This window comes from Eucalyptus grandis, chromosome 3, assembly GCF_016545825.1.
Source record: "Eucalyptus grandis isolate ANBG69807.140 chromosome 3, ASM1654582v1, whole genome shotgun sequence".
In the NCBI taxonomy this organism is placed as follows: Eukaryota; Viridiplantae; Streptophyta; class Magnoliopsida; order Myrtales; family Myrtaceae; genus Eucalyptus; species Eucalyptus grandis.
The window spans coordinates 22351319-22367810 of record NC_052614.1 but is presented as its reverse complement, the minus strand read 5'-3'; the positions used below and the strand labels follow the sequence as shown (position 1 = coordinate 22367810).

At 37.6% G+C, this 16492-nt stretch overlaps 1 protein-coding gene across 1 annotated transcript; it reads left to right on the top strand.

The window, feature by feature from the left end:
• Positions 1-1148: 1148 nt before the first annotated feature.
• On the top strand, positions 1149-11158 carry LOC104436951 (TOM1-like protein 9). The gene is made up of 10 exons (XM_010049810.3): positions 1149-1560; positions 3763-3841; positions 5020-5118; positions 5194-5307; positions 5464-5624; positions 6189-6270; positions 6497-6582; positions 7999-8190; positions 9270-9748; positions 9999-11158. Exons 1-10 carry the CDS (start codon positions 1460-1462, stop codon positions 10610-10612), a joined length of 2007 nt encoding a protein of 668 aa, XP_010048112.2. The 5' UTR covers positions 1149-1459; the 3' UTR covers positions 10613-11158.
• The last annotated feature ends 5334 nt before the right edge of the window (positions 11159-16492 follow it).

Sequence of the window (16492 nt, the reverse complement as noted above, 5' to 3'; positions counted from 1 at the left end):
AAACTGACTTATACTAAAATTGATGAGTTCTTGGGTGAGGATGTAAAATTGCATAATGTAGAGCACGCTTTGAAGTTTGCTTATGGGGAGGCTGCAGAACTAAAGTATACAATTTGCAATTTTGCAAAACTGCATAACTTCTCGAATATCTTTTCGTTTTTTCCTTTTCCTAAATTGTTCAAATTGTTTTGCACATGTGCAAGCTCATGTGTGAGGAGTCTCATGCATTTGTTAAGAATGAGGTGAGTAAAATGAAAAAAAGAAAGAAAAAAAGAAAAACAAAAGTCTTTAGATGAAAATATCCTTAGCTGCAAATAAGATTTGGTGGCTTTCAAGTTGAAACCTTTTTTTTTTTTTTTTTTTGGTCGGTCACTCTCTAATCCTACTCTATACTCACTTTCAGACTTGTGCCCCCGCCTCTTGCGGGCGTGGGAGAAGAACCCACTCAAACTTACGCGTCCCTACCCCATCCTCGAGGAGGTGGGGATTTGAACCTCACCTCCCCCTTCCATGTTGGAAGGGTGGCCACTGAGGCGAACCCCCAGTGGTTAAGTTGAAACCCTTATTCGAGACTTAATTAGTTACTTCATGCCCTTATTTGATACAATGTCTATTTTAGGTCATTTTTTGAGAAAACGGTTCCACTTCATGCCCTTAATTGAAATTTTCCCTTCTAATTTTTTTCATAATTGAACTATTCAAATATTCGGTGATGAAAGCAATAATTAGTAATTTTTTAATTGCCGATTCCTTTGCATATCCGCGCATATTTTCCTAGCTTTAAGCAAAAAAAAAAGACAAAAAACCCGCATAATTAACTACGCCGGGAGACCACGCGAACCCTGTCGCTTTGCGCAGCACCCATGCCCCGCTTGAGCGATCCGCAACGCGAAAAAAAAAAACGAACAAAAAAGCTACGTGTGTACGCACTGACCGTCCGATGGAAAAAGTCGGCTGAATCAACGGTCCTCGACAGAGTAAACCCCTGCAGGGGGACAGCGCCGGGACACGTGGCGGTGCGGCATTCGCCCCCCTCCTTTGAACGCTGTACCGAGGTGGAGCAGTTCGAAAACCAAAAAGGAAAAAAAAAAAAAAGAGGGGGGGGTGGGGGAGCAGAAAAAGAAGAAGAACAAAAAAAAGAAAAGGAAAAAATCATTCCTCAACGGAAGGTAAAGAAAAGCTCGCGATCTCACGGGGCGACGCAGAGACCGAGCGAGCGAGAGAGAGAGAGAGAGGTTGAAGACGACGGCGGCGACGACGGCGGCGATTCTGCCCGGAGGTTGCTCGGATAGGGGCTGAGGGTCGACGTATTGGACCGCGATCCGCCGGAGTTTGTTTTGCTTTTGAGCTTTTTTTATTTTTTATTTTTTTTATTTTTTCCTGACGAGCTTGGGGATCGGTCGCCGATCGGGCGGGTTCGATTGGGCCATTGCTGCTGCCCGCCGCTGTTGCCGCCGCGATGGTGAACTCTATGGTGGAGCGGGCCACGACCGACATGCTCATCGGCCCGGATTGGGCGATGAACATTGAGATCTGCGACATCCTCAATCACGACCCCGGGTAAGACCCCCGCTGCGCGACTTGTCTCGCTGTCGTGGTGTTGTTGCCGGAGCATTCTCTGGTGCTGCTGCTATTTTCTGCTGTGTTTGACCGAATTCCGCCGGAGCGGAAATTCGATCAAATAGTTATTTTGGTTGTCGAGAAGAGTTTAGTGCAGAAAGGATTTTGCCTGTAGCGGGCGGTGTTTATTGTGCCGATACGGAATATTTGAATCTCCATGCTTGGCTGTCTTAGTTGGATGGATGGAGTGAGATCAATTTCGCGTGGGGATCGCATTGGAAGAGCTCGGAAGCGATCGGTTCTTCGTAGTTGTTTTTTGCTTATTTGATCAAGTAGCTGTGGAAGTAGTTTCGGATGGTCAAGAGGTTGGACAAGAGTTATTCGGTTTTCGAGAGGAGTTTGTGTAAAAGGAATCATAAAGTCCGTGAACGTTAGATTTAGTGAAAGTGACTTATTTTTATGTCTCAACCCAAAGTCTCAGTTGAATGGACGAGAAAATCGATTCGATTTAGCTCAGTGGGTTTGATGGAGAGGAAAAGGTTGTTTAGGATGCTTTACTCTTCCTACTGGCCAGAAAGCTGGAAAACTGTCTTTGTGGGGCTTCTCTGGATTTTTCTGTGAATCTCAGTACAAGTAACCATTAAAAGCTTGCTGTTATTATCAGGGAAACCAAAGATTATTAATCATGATGAGTTGCATATCTAATTGACATGTAATTAGGAGTTCGTAACAATTTCTGATTGCTTCTGCAACAGACATCCACAATGACTCCAAGTTTCCATTGTTCCACTCTACAAGGCCTGGCTACAAGTTCTCAAATAAAGCCCTTTACTAATTTTGATTGGACCTGTTTTGATCCTTTTCTAAGACCCGGCCACTTGTATCTAACTACTTTGTGAAGAAACTAAGATTGCTCAAGCCACAGAGGTTTAGGCTATTCATGGGAAAGTTTATGGGATTTTGAGACATTGGATTTTCCCAAGTCATTGCTATTCAAACTTAATCGATCATTGTCAGGGTTAATGTTTATGAAACTGGGAAGATGTTGATGTCGTAAATCATACGGACTTGTGCTTTATATAGTAAGTGTCAAAATCATAAAGGTCAAATGTGATTGTGATGGGATGGTTTAATTTTGAATTGATTAAGCAGTCTGGTGAATTTGCTTGGAATTTTTCTTTTCATCTAGAAGTTGAAAACAGTAAATGGCAAGAAAGGAAAATGTGGATGAATATTTTATAGCATAGTGATACAACTGTAGCTGGTGATGGTTTTCTAAAGCACGTTTCTCGGTTAATATCTTGCTTGCTTGTATTTCTGGCATCTTATCATCTTATCTCCTGCTAGGAACGACCTTTCCTGCTTAAGTGGTGTAGGTTTGCTTCACTCACTGAAGGAGAAATATCTTTTCTCTAAATTTGTCAATGCTAGTTGTTACTGTTAGTCACAAATTACTCACTATATTGGAGTATGGGATGCCTCCCTAGACAAATAAATTGAACTACGAATTGGGCTTTCCTCTTCAAAATTATTAGCCAAGGTTCTCATATTAACCATTGCAGTGTGCTTTGAGTTTTATCTTTCGGGGTTTCCTTTGGGGTGGGGATGGGGGTCCGGTTCAAACTCTCTGAGTTGAGAAGCATCTCATCTCATATTGATTTTTGAATTTTTCTTAATTACGAGGGTTCTGAGAACCTTGTTATCAGTCAAAGTCTTAAGTATTTCACCACCTCTTACTTTTGCTAAACATTACGGTTCCGTTTGGGAAATTGGGGAGAATGAATATTTGGATAGAAAATTTTGAAAATTGTTAAATTTTTGTAAGAAGGGAAAGAAGGGAAACTATTACCTTTTTCCTTCCCTTTACCTTCTCCTAGGGTCTCCCACCCATAGCTTAAGGATGTATAGGGCCAGATTTGAAGTTTAATTACGTTTTGCACTCTTGGTTGCAAGATCCTCCAAATTTTAACTTCCCCTACCCATAATATGTATTATTTGCTTTCTTTCTGTTTTTTTTTTTTGGTGAAATTATTTGCTTTCTTTCTGTTTGGTTCTATTAAACTCAGTAATTGACATAGATTAAGTCTATACAGAGACTTTCTGCGTGACTTCTTTTCCTCGGTATTGAAATTTTCACAAGCTTCCGTTGTTCGAAAAATCTTTACTCAGTCCTTGTTGACTGCATGAGTTCACTGCTTGCAGGCAAGCTAAGGATGTAGTTAAAGGCATAAAGAAGCGTCTTGGAAGCAAGAATCCCAAGGTTCAACTCCTCGCTTTAACGGTAGGTTTTGCAAATTTTGGTTTACTTTAAAAGTTGCAAGCACAATGGACTTCTGTTTTCATTGCAAATGCGCTTGTGTTATTGTTGCGGTTTTTGAAGCAATATAGTAGTCATAAGTTGTTGGCCCCATTTTGGCTCTGAGGAAATGTTTGGTAGCCGTGAAATAGATACATTTAACTAGTACAAGTATAAGGGCACAAACGTTTGTAAGTGCAAGAAGGGATATTATCAACTATTAAGGAGATGAAAGAATGTTGAAAAAAGTGGATAAGTGGTTATTTAAGAGGAGATTAGTGGGATATTTGCTCATGTTCAATGATTATGGTGACCTTATGACTATAAAAAACTGAACTTCTCATAAGGAGCAAATTATGGGATTACAGTTCAATTTGATATTAAAAAGCTGCTCACAAGTTTTTAGTGAATGTGGAGATATAACAAAAGGTTCTATGTGGGTATGTCTTTTGCAATTTCGAGGTTCAATGCCTAATGATGCTTATATCAGGAAATAGTTACTCATTGAGTTACTTAGAGTATATTTGAAGATCCATGTTCTGTTGTAGCTTAGAAACAGTAGATATGAGAAGCAGAAGCCAGTCAAACAAGAATCATGAGCCACCCAAAGCAGTCTAATAGTTTTAAATACTGAAAAAGGTCCAGAGTATGAGAATATGCTCGTAATAATTTGGGAATTTTTTTTTTCATGCTAATCCTGTGTCCCATGTTTGGTTCACTGAAGTGAAGTTTCATTAGAGGTTTTAAATATTGTGGATGAACTTATTTTGTTCTAAAAGCACCGTCTATAATCTGATATATCTGCTGTTGAAGTTTCGTATCGTAGTGTTTTTTTTTGATACTATGAAATCTTGTCATTGAGTGTATAGGCGATGTGGTAACCTTGTTTGCTTCGTGCAATATGTTTCTGTTCAGTTACAGGAAGGAGATTTTAGAAAGGGGAGCAGTTTACGTTATTCTGTTGTATTGACTGAGAATTGCATTTTCATACCTCCGCCTTCTTTTCTTTGGAAAAGTTTGTTCATTTTATGAAGTTGAATTGACTTGCATATTGTATGGATAAGAACTTTGCCTAGGTCCATTATGAATTCCTTTTTCCTGGATTAAATGCTTGTTATATCTTTGTCTAATGCAGATCAGTTGGGTTTTTTTTTGTCTTATAGTTATTGGAGACAATTATAAAGAATTGTGGAGACATTGTTCATATGCATGTAGCTGAGAGAGATGTTCTTCATGAGATGGTGAAAATAGTGAAGAAGAAGGTAAGAAATTTTAATGCATTTGGATGCTGAAAGGTACCTGGTGGCTGAAACTTCATGGTATTCCTGATTCTTCAGCCCGATATCCATGTCAAAGAGAAGATACTGATCTTGATAGATACTTGGCAAGAAGCTTTTGGAGGACCAAGGGCTAGATATCCTCAATACTATGCTGCCTACCAGGAGTTGCTGGTATTTATTTTTCCTGCTCTTGGGAACAGACCTGTTTTATTTTTGATTTGGATGATTTATTTAGGTCTTGACAGTACTATACCGTTTACCTTCTTCTGTTGTTGGTTGTTATGTTATTTTAGTTATTCTTCACTAAGTCCACTCATTTTCATACAGCGAGCAGGAGCAGTGTTCCCTCAGAGAGCGGAGGGTTCTGCACCAGTTTTTACACCTCCACAGACACAACCGCTTTCAGCATACCCGCAAAATATCCGCAATGCTGATTTACGGCCGGAGCCATCTGAGTCTTCTGCTGAGTCTGAGTTTCCCACATTGAGGTGCATTTATACGTAGAAATGCTGATACCTTTTCTCTTGTCTTTCAAAAATTTTCATTTCTTACAGATTTATGTCAAAAGAATTTTAAACCTGCTGCTTGTATTTCATTACTGTGTGGAACTTAACATTCGTCTTTACTTGTAAGTGGCAAATCTGTTCTTTGTAAGACAAGAGTTTGTTTGGTAAGACTTTTGTTGGGTACTTTTTATTTTCTTTAATTCTGTGGCTTACTCAATTTGACTTTTGTTAACGTGATGCACCTGAATTTTTTCAAAATATGCAAATATTGACATGTAATTTGCATATAATCATTTTTTTTCAAGCGAATTCAAACAAACTCACTAATGTCCTCTAGCTTGTATGTATCATAGAGGTCCCATCTTTGTGATCCTTAGACAGTCTGTATTGTTGAAAGGAACACTTTGATTATTGTTTTACGTACTCTTTTAGTACACTGATGATTAAAGGATTGTAGCCCTAGGCATATGGGATAATTTAGTTTATCCTGTTAGAGGACATTTTTGCAGCAAGGTTCTTGAGGCATAACTTAATGTTCTTGTGTAGCTTGACAGAAATACAGAATGCACGGGGCATCATGGATGTGCTTGCGGAAATGCTGAATGCCATAGATCCTGGGAATAAGGAGGTATAATTTTCAATTTGTGATGCTTAATTTAGGATGTATTTTTATGCATCAAGCAGTTGAATTAGTGGGGACTGATAGTATCTTATTGAAATAATGTAAGGTTGAAGTACACTCTTAAGTTTTTCCATTCATTTGGAAACCATCCAGCGGTGTTTCTATTACAGTTACAGTTGTTCGCTTATTGGCCCTTTTTTTTTTTTTTCTTTTTAAATTTTTTTATCTGCAGGGGCTTAGGCAGGAGGTCATTGTTGACTTGGTAGACCAGTGCCGTACCTACAAACAGAGAGTGGTGCACCTTGTAAATTCAACATCGTAAGGCTCACATGCCCTTTTTCCTGAATGTATTTTGATGCTTATCATCTTCTCCAGCTTTCCTTTTTGGTGTTTAAATACTCTTGCTACCATGTCCATAGGTGGGTCATTGTAGTGGTTGTCATTTTTTCTTTTTTGTTGGTGAAGAGGAAACCTTTATATACATTTTCTTTGCTTATAAGACTAGTTCTAGCATGAGCACTATAGACGCAGTGGCAGATTCATGATGTTGGCGTGAGACAGTGTGAACTCTTTCACTCTTCCTCAAGATAAAAAATGCTTTTCATCTAGTTTGCACTGGACTTTTTACGTATGTGCCCATTACTTGGTTGCTGCCTCTGTATTATGTGATGTTCAATAGTTTTAACTCCGTTTTATAATAAATTGTTCTGTATTTCATCTAACTTGTGTGGATATGAAGTTTTGTTTTATCTGGTGAAAAGGACACTATAGTAGACAATTGCTTGACTGATTTCTTATTCTTAATGACCTAGGTTAGTTTAGCTAAAATCAGTGTGTTCGTATTGCCCTGTTGCTTTCTTTGATATTTCATCTGATTGCTATCTTTGTGGTGCAACTTGTCCATTTTAGTAGCATAAATGGACATATAGCATGTTGCTAGATGAAGGGTCAAGAATTTAGAGTTATTTTGTTAGGTATGGAGAAGATTGTGTGTCAAACTTGTTGCATTGGAGCTGGGGTATTTATAAATACTTATATGGAGGAAGTCATGTATGCTACAAATTTAAGGGGTTTATGGATCTGATACAGAAAGGGAAAAAGAAAAGAAAAGAGAAGAAAATAAGAAGTTACTTTCATCTAACTAATAACTTGCACTTGCATCTAATTTATAAGCACAAGTGCAGATGATTTCTGTGTGGTTTCTTATTTTCATCCACTAACTTGTAGTTTTATAGGGTATAGTAAGGTGAGGATAGATGTGCCAGCAGTTGCGTTAGTACCAAGCTTGTGAAAGGCTAACTGTGAGATATCTTGTCTGATTACTTATGGGAGGAAATAAAGATAAAAAAAAAGAAACTCTCACTTATCTGACAGGAATTGTTCACAACCAGTGAAAGAATGAATTTTGGTGCAGCTAAGAAGATGAGAATTATAAATAAAAGTACAATTGCAGTGACTAACAACAGTTGACCTTCCTGAATTTGAGTGAAATTTAAAAGAAAAATTCCCTAGGGGGTTGCCAAACTAGAAAGAAGTTCTTAGTCAACGTTATTTTCTTTATGTCGTGTTTGGTTGAGGTGAGTTTATATCCCCAGCTCTCTCTCTCTCTCTCTCTCCAGGGTAATTCCATAACTCATAGATGTGGAACTTCTTTCTAGTAGTCATTACAAATGCACATGCTAAATTTCATAAGAAGGGATGGCTTATTAGTTCCAACTTGATCTTGTAATCCAGGGATGAATCACTTCTAAGTCAAGGATTAGCTTTGAATGATGACTTGCAGCGTGTACTTGCCAAGCATGAAGTCATTGCTTCTGGAACTTCAGTTCAGGCTGAGAAAACCCAACTGGAACCTTCTCACTCCACGACGAATGTCAAAGGTCCTCTACTTGATATTGGAGAGAACAGCAAAAAGCCTGATGAAAGGTAATTGGTTCATTAGTCATGATTGCAATAAATAAACCCCAAATACTTGTTATGTGGAAAAATATGAAGTTCAGCTGAAGTCTCTGAACTGGGCAGTGCTACTCTTATGATAAGTTGATCTGGATAGTTTTCACTAATTTTCTGCTGTTTGGTAAAACTTGGTGGATATTTATACATTTAGGCTCTGTTTGTTTCGTGGAAAATGACCGTTTATATTGTTCATAAAAAAGAATGAATGAAAAATATTTTCATCGTCCTTGAAAATATTTAGACATAAATTGTTGTTGACAATGAGAACATTTTCTGTTGACTAATTATTTTAAGCAATACAAGCTATTGTTTTAATGAAAATGTTTTCCAAATCAGGCATTTTCCACGAAGCAAACATAGCAGAAGTTTACCATCTATCGTTTGATCCTGCAGTTGTTAAGAGTTTGTCTGGTGCAACTTTTTCACAGCAGATTTGACGGTGAAAAAAGTGTGTTTGCAGCTTTTATGAGGTGTTTGGCAAATTCTTCAGCTGCAGTACCCTCAAAATTGCAGCAGTTTTAACTGTTTTGAGAAAACTGCCTTAACCAAATTTGAAAAGTACATGAAAGAATTCGGATTTACTGTAATAGATTATAAAATGAAGTTATCATGACTTCACACAAATTCTATTCTAATGGAAAAGAGTTACGTGGTTGAGTAAGACCATTTAATTTACAGACGTTGTAAAAATATTGTATTTAATAATTGAATTTTGTTTTATATATATATATATTTTTTCTTTTTGCTATCTTATGAAAATTAATATGAATATTATACTTGTTATTGTGGATGTGATACTATATAATCACTTATTGATAATTGACATGTTATATCATTAATAGACTAATAATAAGATACAAAATAAGCTACACGGTCAGCAAACACCCAGGAGAGGAAAGTAAAACTGAAAATCATGTACATATGTGTATTTTACCTAAAAGTACCAGTAATTTACTATTAGAGGATCGGTGATGATCTTGATTTAAATTTTTAACTATTGAGCACAAGTCTCTGGCCAATTGAGCAATAAGAAGTGGAATTTTCTGCAGATCAACATCAAGTGCTGGTACAGGGTCTACGTTAAATCAGTTGCTGCTTCCCGCTCCCTCCTCTAACGGCACTGCTGCTCCAGCTAAACTCGATCCAAAAATGGACCTTCTCAGTGGAGAGGACTACAGCTCTCCAAAGGCAGATACTTCACTAGCACTCGTGTCTGTTGGACAACCACAGTCAACTGCATCTCAGTCGCAGCAGAATGCGCTTGTTCTTTTTGATGTGTTTTCGGATAGTAACAACCAGCCCAATACCATCAATACCCAGAGTGGCTATTCAACTACACAAAGCAATCCTTCTCCTCAATTCCAGCAGCAGCAGAATCTGCAAGCTCCACAACTTGGAGTTTATGCTAATGGCAACATGCCAAACATGGGATTGAACCAGCATGATCAATTACCTTATTCTCAAAACTCTGTTCCTGCTTGGAATGGCCATATTGTGCAGCAGCAACAGCCTCCCTCTCCTGTCTATGGTGCTTTTCTGCTTCTTCATCAGTACCTGAGCTTACTTTCTTAATGATACCTTATTTTGTCTGTTGGCTTGTACTGTACAACCTTATTTGTTACATACTAGGGGCATGCTTGGTATCCTTTTACAGATTACTGACATGCTATGAGTCTTAATTCCTTTTGGCGAGGGTTGGACCTCTTCTTTGTGGACATACCTGAACTCCTAACAATCTTACAGCCTGTTCAGCTTACAGTTTTGTGGGTGTTTCGCAGGTGCTCAATCTAGTGATTCGCTACCACCACCCCCTTGGGAAGCTCAGTCAGTGGAAAACAGTCAAGTGATGGGCACTCAGTACCCCCAACCAATGCAAGGGTCGCAGGTGGTCGTCCCACATGCACAGCCTGCACCGAGTGGATTGCATCCCCAGGCATCTTATCCAATGGGAAATGAGCAAGCGATGGGCATGTACATGCAACCAGCTGCAGGTGGCCACATGCCATTACTGAATAACCAGGTCGGTCCGACAAACCAAATGGTAGGACTACCACCTCAGCCCATCCAAGGAGGTCCTTATATGGGGATGGTTCCTCAGACGATGCAAGTAGGTCAGATGGCTTATATGTATCCCCAGCAAATGTATGGCAGCCAGGTTGCAGCCTACGGCTATGGCCAACAAGGTGCTCAGTACCTTGACCAGCGGATGTATGGGCTATCGGTTAGAGATGACAGCAGCTTAAGGAACTCTTCATACCAGGTGTCCACTTCATCGTATGTGACGCCCATGAGGCCTTCAAAGCCAGAGGACAAGCTATTCGGAGATCTTGTTGATATGGCTAAAGTGAAATCGTCTGCAAAATCTACTCCGGGCAGAGCTGGTAGCATGTAGCATTAGTATTTGCCAACCATGTTTTGCTTGTTGAGCTGATTTCTTTTGATTTTCTTATTTCAAATTTTTCTATTATACATATTTGGCAGTTTCTTCTGTTTGTGGCCGTGTATTGGCACTGCTTGTTTGGCATTGAGATCATGTACATTCTTTGTAAAGGGAAAAAAAAGGAAATCTCCTCGACCTTTTATCTCTTATCGGGGCAGAACCGTTAATAAGTGCACGTCATTAAGTTGATATAATTCTTATAGAATTTCGTAGTTAGAGTTGGTGCTACGGCAGATTTTTATGAGAATTAGAGTGTGCTGAGAGAAGAATGTCAGAATGATACTAGGATTTTCAATCTAGCATGATTATTGGCTTTTGATTTTGAGCATACCGTCATCGCAATGGGCTCTTTTATTTCCAGAAGATGTACTTGTTAGTGAAGATTGGATGAGTGAGTTTGTATAGGTGTGTGTACATTAGAGGAACTCTTCTTCAGTAGGGGAAACTATGTCTTGCTGTTCTGATCTCATTTTCGTGAAATGTAAATTGCTTGGCTTTTGGTGGTGTTCATATTATGCTATACTTGGGATCATCGCTATATTTGTAGAATGTTTTGGCCGAAAGTTAAGCTCCGTCGTTTTTCTTAGATTTTATGTAATCTTGGATTTAGCAATTCTCAGCAAAGTTTACGGTACAAGAGCTTTCCTGGGGGTGGCTGTCTATTTTATTTTTTTAATTGCCCTAAAAGAAACAGTGGTGTTGTTTTCCATCAATGATGCTTCAAACTTTCATGATTGTGGCTAGATAGACCTCTAGATTGACCCCAGGACATCCACTTCAAGATGAGGGTGATTCTCCCACGATCAGAGCGGGGACTGACTTCATTGCAGAGGTGACCTTTTCTTCTCGTTTTTGCTTTCACGACCAGGTACGAGGAGAATGACTTCATAGCTATTCACGGGTACGAAGATCCTGAGAGCGTTTGGATGAGACCATTGCGTAAACGGAGTGAAGACGTTAAAGTACCTAAAGATGCTCCGGCAACGGCGATGCTTCCAGGGAAATTCTCACATGCGCCCGATACCGCAAAGCATCGGATTCGATGAGTCTCGCATGAGGCTCGCATGCTCTATGGTTCATATGTGCTGGGGGTGCATCGGGTGTATGATGCAAAAATGGCCCGTGATGCGAAGACGAGAAACGAAATACTTCACCCGTGAAGGAGATATATTTTTTGGTCAGACCGAGAAGGAGATATTAACGATTAGAATCTTGACGTTTTTTTAATTCAACAGGTTAGCCAAATTTTAAGTACGCAAGTGCCCAAATATGCATGGTGACAACGCCTTGTTTAATGAAAATGATGTTAAATAAAGATCTATTATCAGGCTTAATTACAAGTTTCACCAATTGAGTCACATGTATAACATATTCATATCTAATGATTTTCTGCGAAGTGGTGATGAAAGGTTGTGTTTAATTAAGAAACATTTCAAACTAAAAATAAGTTGACTGATTTTCTTAAAATAAGTTAAATGATTTTCTTGTTTATAAGTGAAAAGCAATAATAAACATATTCAAAGGGCATATAGAGTGCTGCTAGGATTCAAGTATTTTTACCTTCGTTTATTATTTTTTTATATTTTTTTTTTTTTTTATTTTTTTATGCCACATTATCCATATTTATTTAACACCATTTCTGGGGAGCAACATTTTCAATGTTTAAATGCTCCTTAAACCTTTATATATTTTATTGTTCCATGATAACTTTCACTCGTAAATTATACAGTTAAAATAGATTTCAATTAGCTAGAGCTAACAAAAGTAGCATATTGATAACATTGCCAAATTACTCGATTTTCAATAAAAAAAATTATAACGTTAAACTTTTTAATAGATGTAAGCAAATAACAATTACTAAAAGACGATTTTCAAAAACTCACTTTTATCATATGATATGAATGGGATCATCATGGATATAATGAGATGCAATTGCCATTGAAATTGCACAAAAGTTTCAAAGGCTCTCAAACCTGATTATCAGTTTTGTGGCTAAGAAAGAAACTGTAAGAACAATCAACATCATTTTTCTGATTATGCAAAGCAAAAGAATAAATATATATGTATTTTTCCTTTTAGATTTGTGAGAAATTCCCTTATGAGGTTTTGCAAAATGATAAAACGATCATAGGCTACTAATATGCTTATTATGTGGAATCAACTTGTCAACTCACAAATTAATATATAGATGGAGTGTGGAACAGGTACCTCTAGAGGTTGGTAGTGCTCTGCTTCCATAGAAGGTGAATAAGATATGAGACATGAAGAGTATCAAAGGCTGGATTGGTGAACAAGTTGTGAGGTTCCTTAAAGCTTGGATGGACTAGTAGAAGGTGATTAGTTTTGTGGAACTAGAAGCCTGACAGCATGCTTGGAGGGAGTATGTAGAAGGTGAACAGTCAATTCAACGTGAATGGTGAAAATACTTTTTTTTTTTTTTGGATTATGCATCAAATAGTGAAGCATATAGCTTTTCTAATCTTAGTACTAATACTTTTTTTGAAGCAATTGACACTGAATTTTTTAACATTTAACAATAAAAATAGTAAGGGTTCGAATAATAATCATTTTGTTTCTTTATTATTTTGTTCTTGAGGATATGTTTGGAAAAAAATCTATTTGGTAATTTTTTTTTATTTCTACGAAAATTTTTAACTATGAAAGTCACAAAAATGAGAATTAAATTTTTCTATTTTTCTATTTTGAAATAAAAATAAAAATAAAAATAAAAACTCTTATTTTCATCGCTCGCCCTAGTTGTTGCCCGTGGCCACTACCTAGAAATTTTGAGGCTTATTGAATGAATTTCTATTTTGAAAACCGAAACTATGTTTGCTATCAAATGGCCACAATCATGAAATTTTGAGGCTTATTGAAAAATCTATTTCCACATAGAAATTGTTTCCAAGAATAGAAGAATTAGCATTCGCGCCCTTAGTTCGAAATCATCGATTATTTTTAATGTCCATTCGATGAATTACCAAATTACTTTAGAACCAAAAGCCATCATTATTTTGATTTTTGTAAGCCTTGTTTACCGGAGAATAAACATCAAAGTAATCAAGTCCTCCTTTTTACGATACTTTTAGCCACCAATCCTGTCTTATGTATAGTTCTATTGTTACGAGGAAGATTAGTTGATGACCCTGTATTATTTCGCTTGATAGATTTTATCTTATCATCCGTTGCCATTTTCCACATATGCGCGTCCGGTCTAGAATTTGTTTGGAAAAAGATTCTTTAGAAAGAGAAAGATATTGTTCAATTATAACTTGTTTTCCTTCATCTAAAGAAACAATTTCTTTTCCTAATATTCGTCTATATCGAGACTATTAAACAGGGCGGGCTTAAACTAAGATTTCAAGTAAGCTTTTACATGATTTTCTTATGTTTGGAAAAAAAGAAGTACTCATCGACATAATGAGATCCATATGTTCAAGAAATCCTCCACTTCTTCCTAAATTCAGAAGAACGGAAAAAACGAAGGAAAAACCCTCAAGTAAAGAAAGCCATGCCCTTAAAAAAGAAAAAGGCATGTACAAGAAATCGTCCACTTCAAAACCTAAAGAGCTTGAGTGGTGTCACCTATTCCGACTACGATGATACCAAAATAAGTCCAGATCTTTTCACAAGCTGAAGTTCATTAGTCTTACAGGGTAGGATGGGTTACAATCTATAGCTGAAACTAGTATTGGCGAAGGCATAATGTACACGAAAATCCTAGACGTTACATCATTTACTTGAGGAGACTCACGAGCAGGGCCGGAGCCAATTCCTTATGACACCTTGGTTGGTCTCATTTCCTGATAAAATTGCCAATTCCAAGGCCGAAATAGAGAATCAAGCTAGTGTTGATCAACCTGGAAATTTTTGAGATCGCGAACTAAATCAATTCTCCTTGAAATCAGCTTGCAATAGAGCTGATTGAGCCAGTTCCAATTTTACCTCAACCTTTGCTCACCCCTAGTGTGGAAGGCACTTCAGCAAATTAGCATTTATAAAATAAGCTTCTTGCTTCATAATGATTTGACTATATTTGGGAACACACCTCAAGGATGAAAATTATAAAAAAAAGCTTCTTATCTCTTTCTGAAAAAAAAAAAAAAAATATTTGAAATGATATTTTCCAGAGACATGGAGAATAGATGCATATTTTTTCAAATGCATTATGTTTGTTATTTATACATTACAAATATATGATCACTCATTCTAGTCTTATGGTTTTCGCCTAGTTAGGGTTCGTACTTTTGTCACTCTTTCGGTTGGTCTTTTTGCTTGATCTCAGTGGTTCCGAAATTAGAATTCTAGAAATTGTAGGGATGTTGAGCTAGTGGCAGTTTGGTAATGTGGAGGGAGAGTCATTGATCGAGAGTTAAATGAGCTGGAGGTTGATTTTAAGTGCGATTTGGGTTTGCTGTTCGGACTCGAGACGGCATCGTCAGAAAATCAAAGTGAGGGGACCAGTCAACAGATGATACCTGATATCGGCATTTTATCTACTTTGAAAAAATCGACCGGCTAGAAATTTAATTTGATTATCTAAAGAAGCTGCATTTATTCTCCCGTTTCAATTGCTCGACTCGTTCCCAAATCAACTACTGAATTAGCTTTCCCGCTGGAAGTCGGCCTAACCATCCATTTGTCATCAATGTCAGATACCCCGTAGCCTTTCTTCCCTTCACAAGCGAATGGCAAGATTAAACTATTTCCTCCCCTCCGTCCATAAGACCGATGATCTTTTGCTCCCTAGAGGCAAAAGTAAGAGTTATATTAAACCGATCCATCTAATCAAAGATAGATTACACTTCATAAAGTCTTTGAGAGCTAGAAGGTAATTTATGCAAATCGTTAGGTGTTCTCGGCAACGTGCGGACTGGACGTTATCCATGGAGAGTGTGGATGCATTTGGTGAATTTGAGGTATTGTGAGATCCGACAGGATCGAGATTTGCAAGCTATTTCTCAAATTGGATGGCAATTGAAATGAATTTAGATGTTGGTTTGGCATCGGAAGCTCAAAATTAATGGCTATTAGATGATTGGATACGTAAGTCATTTTACTTTCCGTTAACGTACCCGTGGATTGTGCTAGAGTTGTTTCAATATCACCTCTACCTTCCTTGATCTTATTAAATTTGTATACCACAATGCCTTAATATGTCCCTAATACATATCCACATTCTCTCGCCTGATAATTTAATTTTTTTACGGTAATTACAATTTCATGTGGTGATAGAGCCCGAGAAAATGAGAACTTGATTCGGCCAATATCTTAGTAAAACGGAAAAATTATCTAGAAAGTCATAAATTTATTGCATTTTATCCCTTTAGCTATAAATATTTCAATTTTGCAAATTCAATCTTAAACCTTTTCACTTTTTGTCAATTGAGTCCATTCAATCAATTTTGATTGGAAATCTCTGACGTAGAAATCGATAATATCACAAATGACGGTTGGCATTGACATAGACAATATTTTTTTTTATTATATTTTCATATATTTTGATTTTTAAAAAAAAAAAATTTTCTGATTTTTCTTTCTTTTACTTTTCATTGGTAGTTGGGGTGGTTGGCCTTGCCATATCTTGGGTGAGCTGACTCTTGGGTGAAGCTAACTTTTGCCTAGGTGAGGATGAGCCTTGCGAGGGTTGACCTCACTTGGGTGAGGGCTCCCCTCACTCGGTTGTGCCTCACTTGTGGTGGGTGAGGCTAACTTGCTTAGCCATGGTTGATGTTGGCCATAGCCATCGCCAAAAGAAAGCATAAAGGAAAAAGAAAAAAAGGAAAGAAATAAGTCAGAAATAAATAAATAAATAATTTGAAAAATATTATT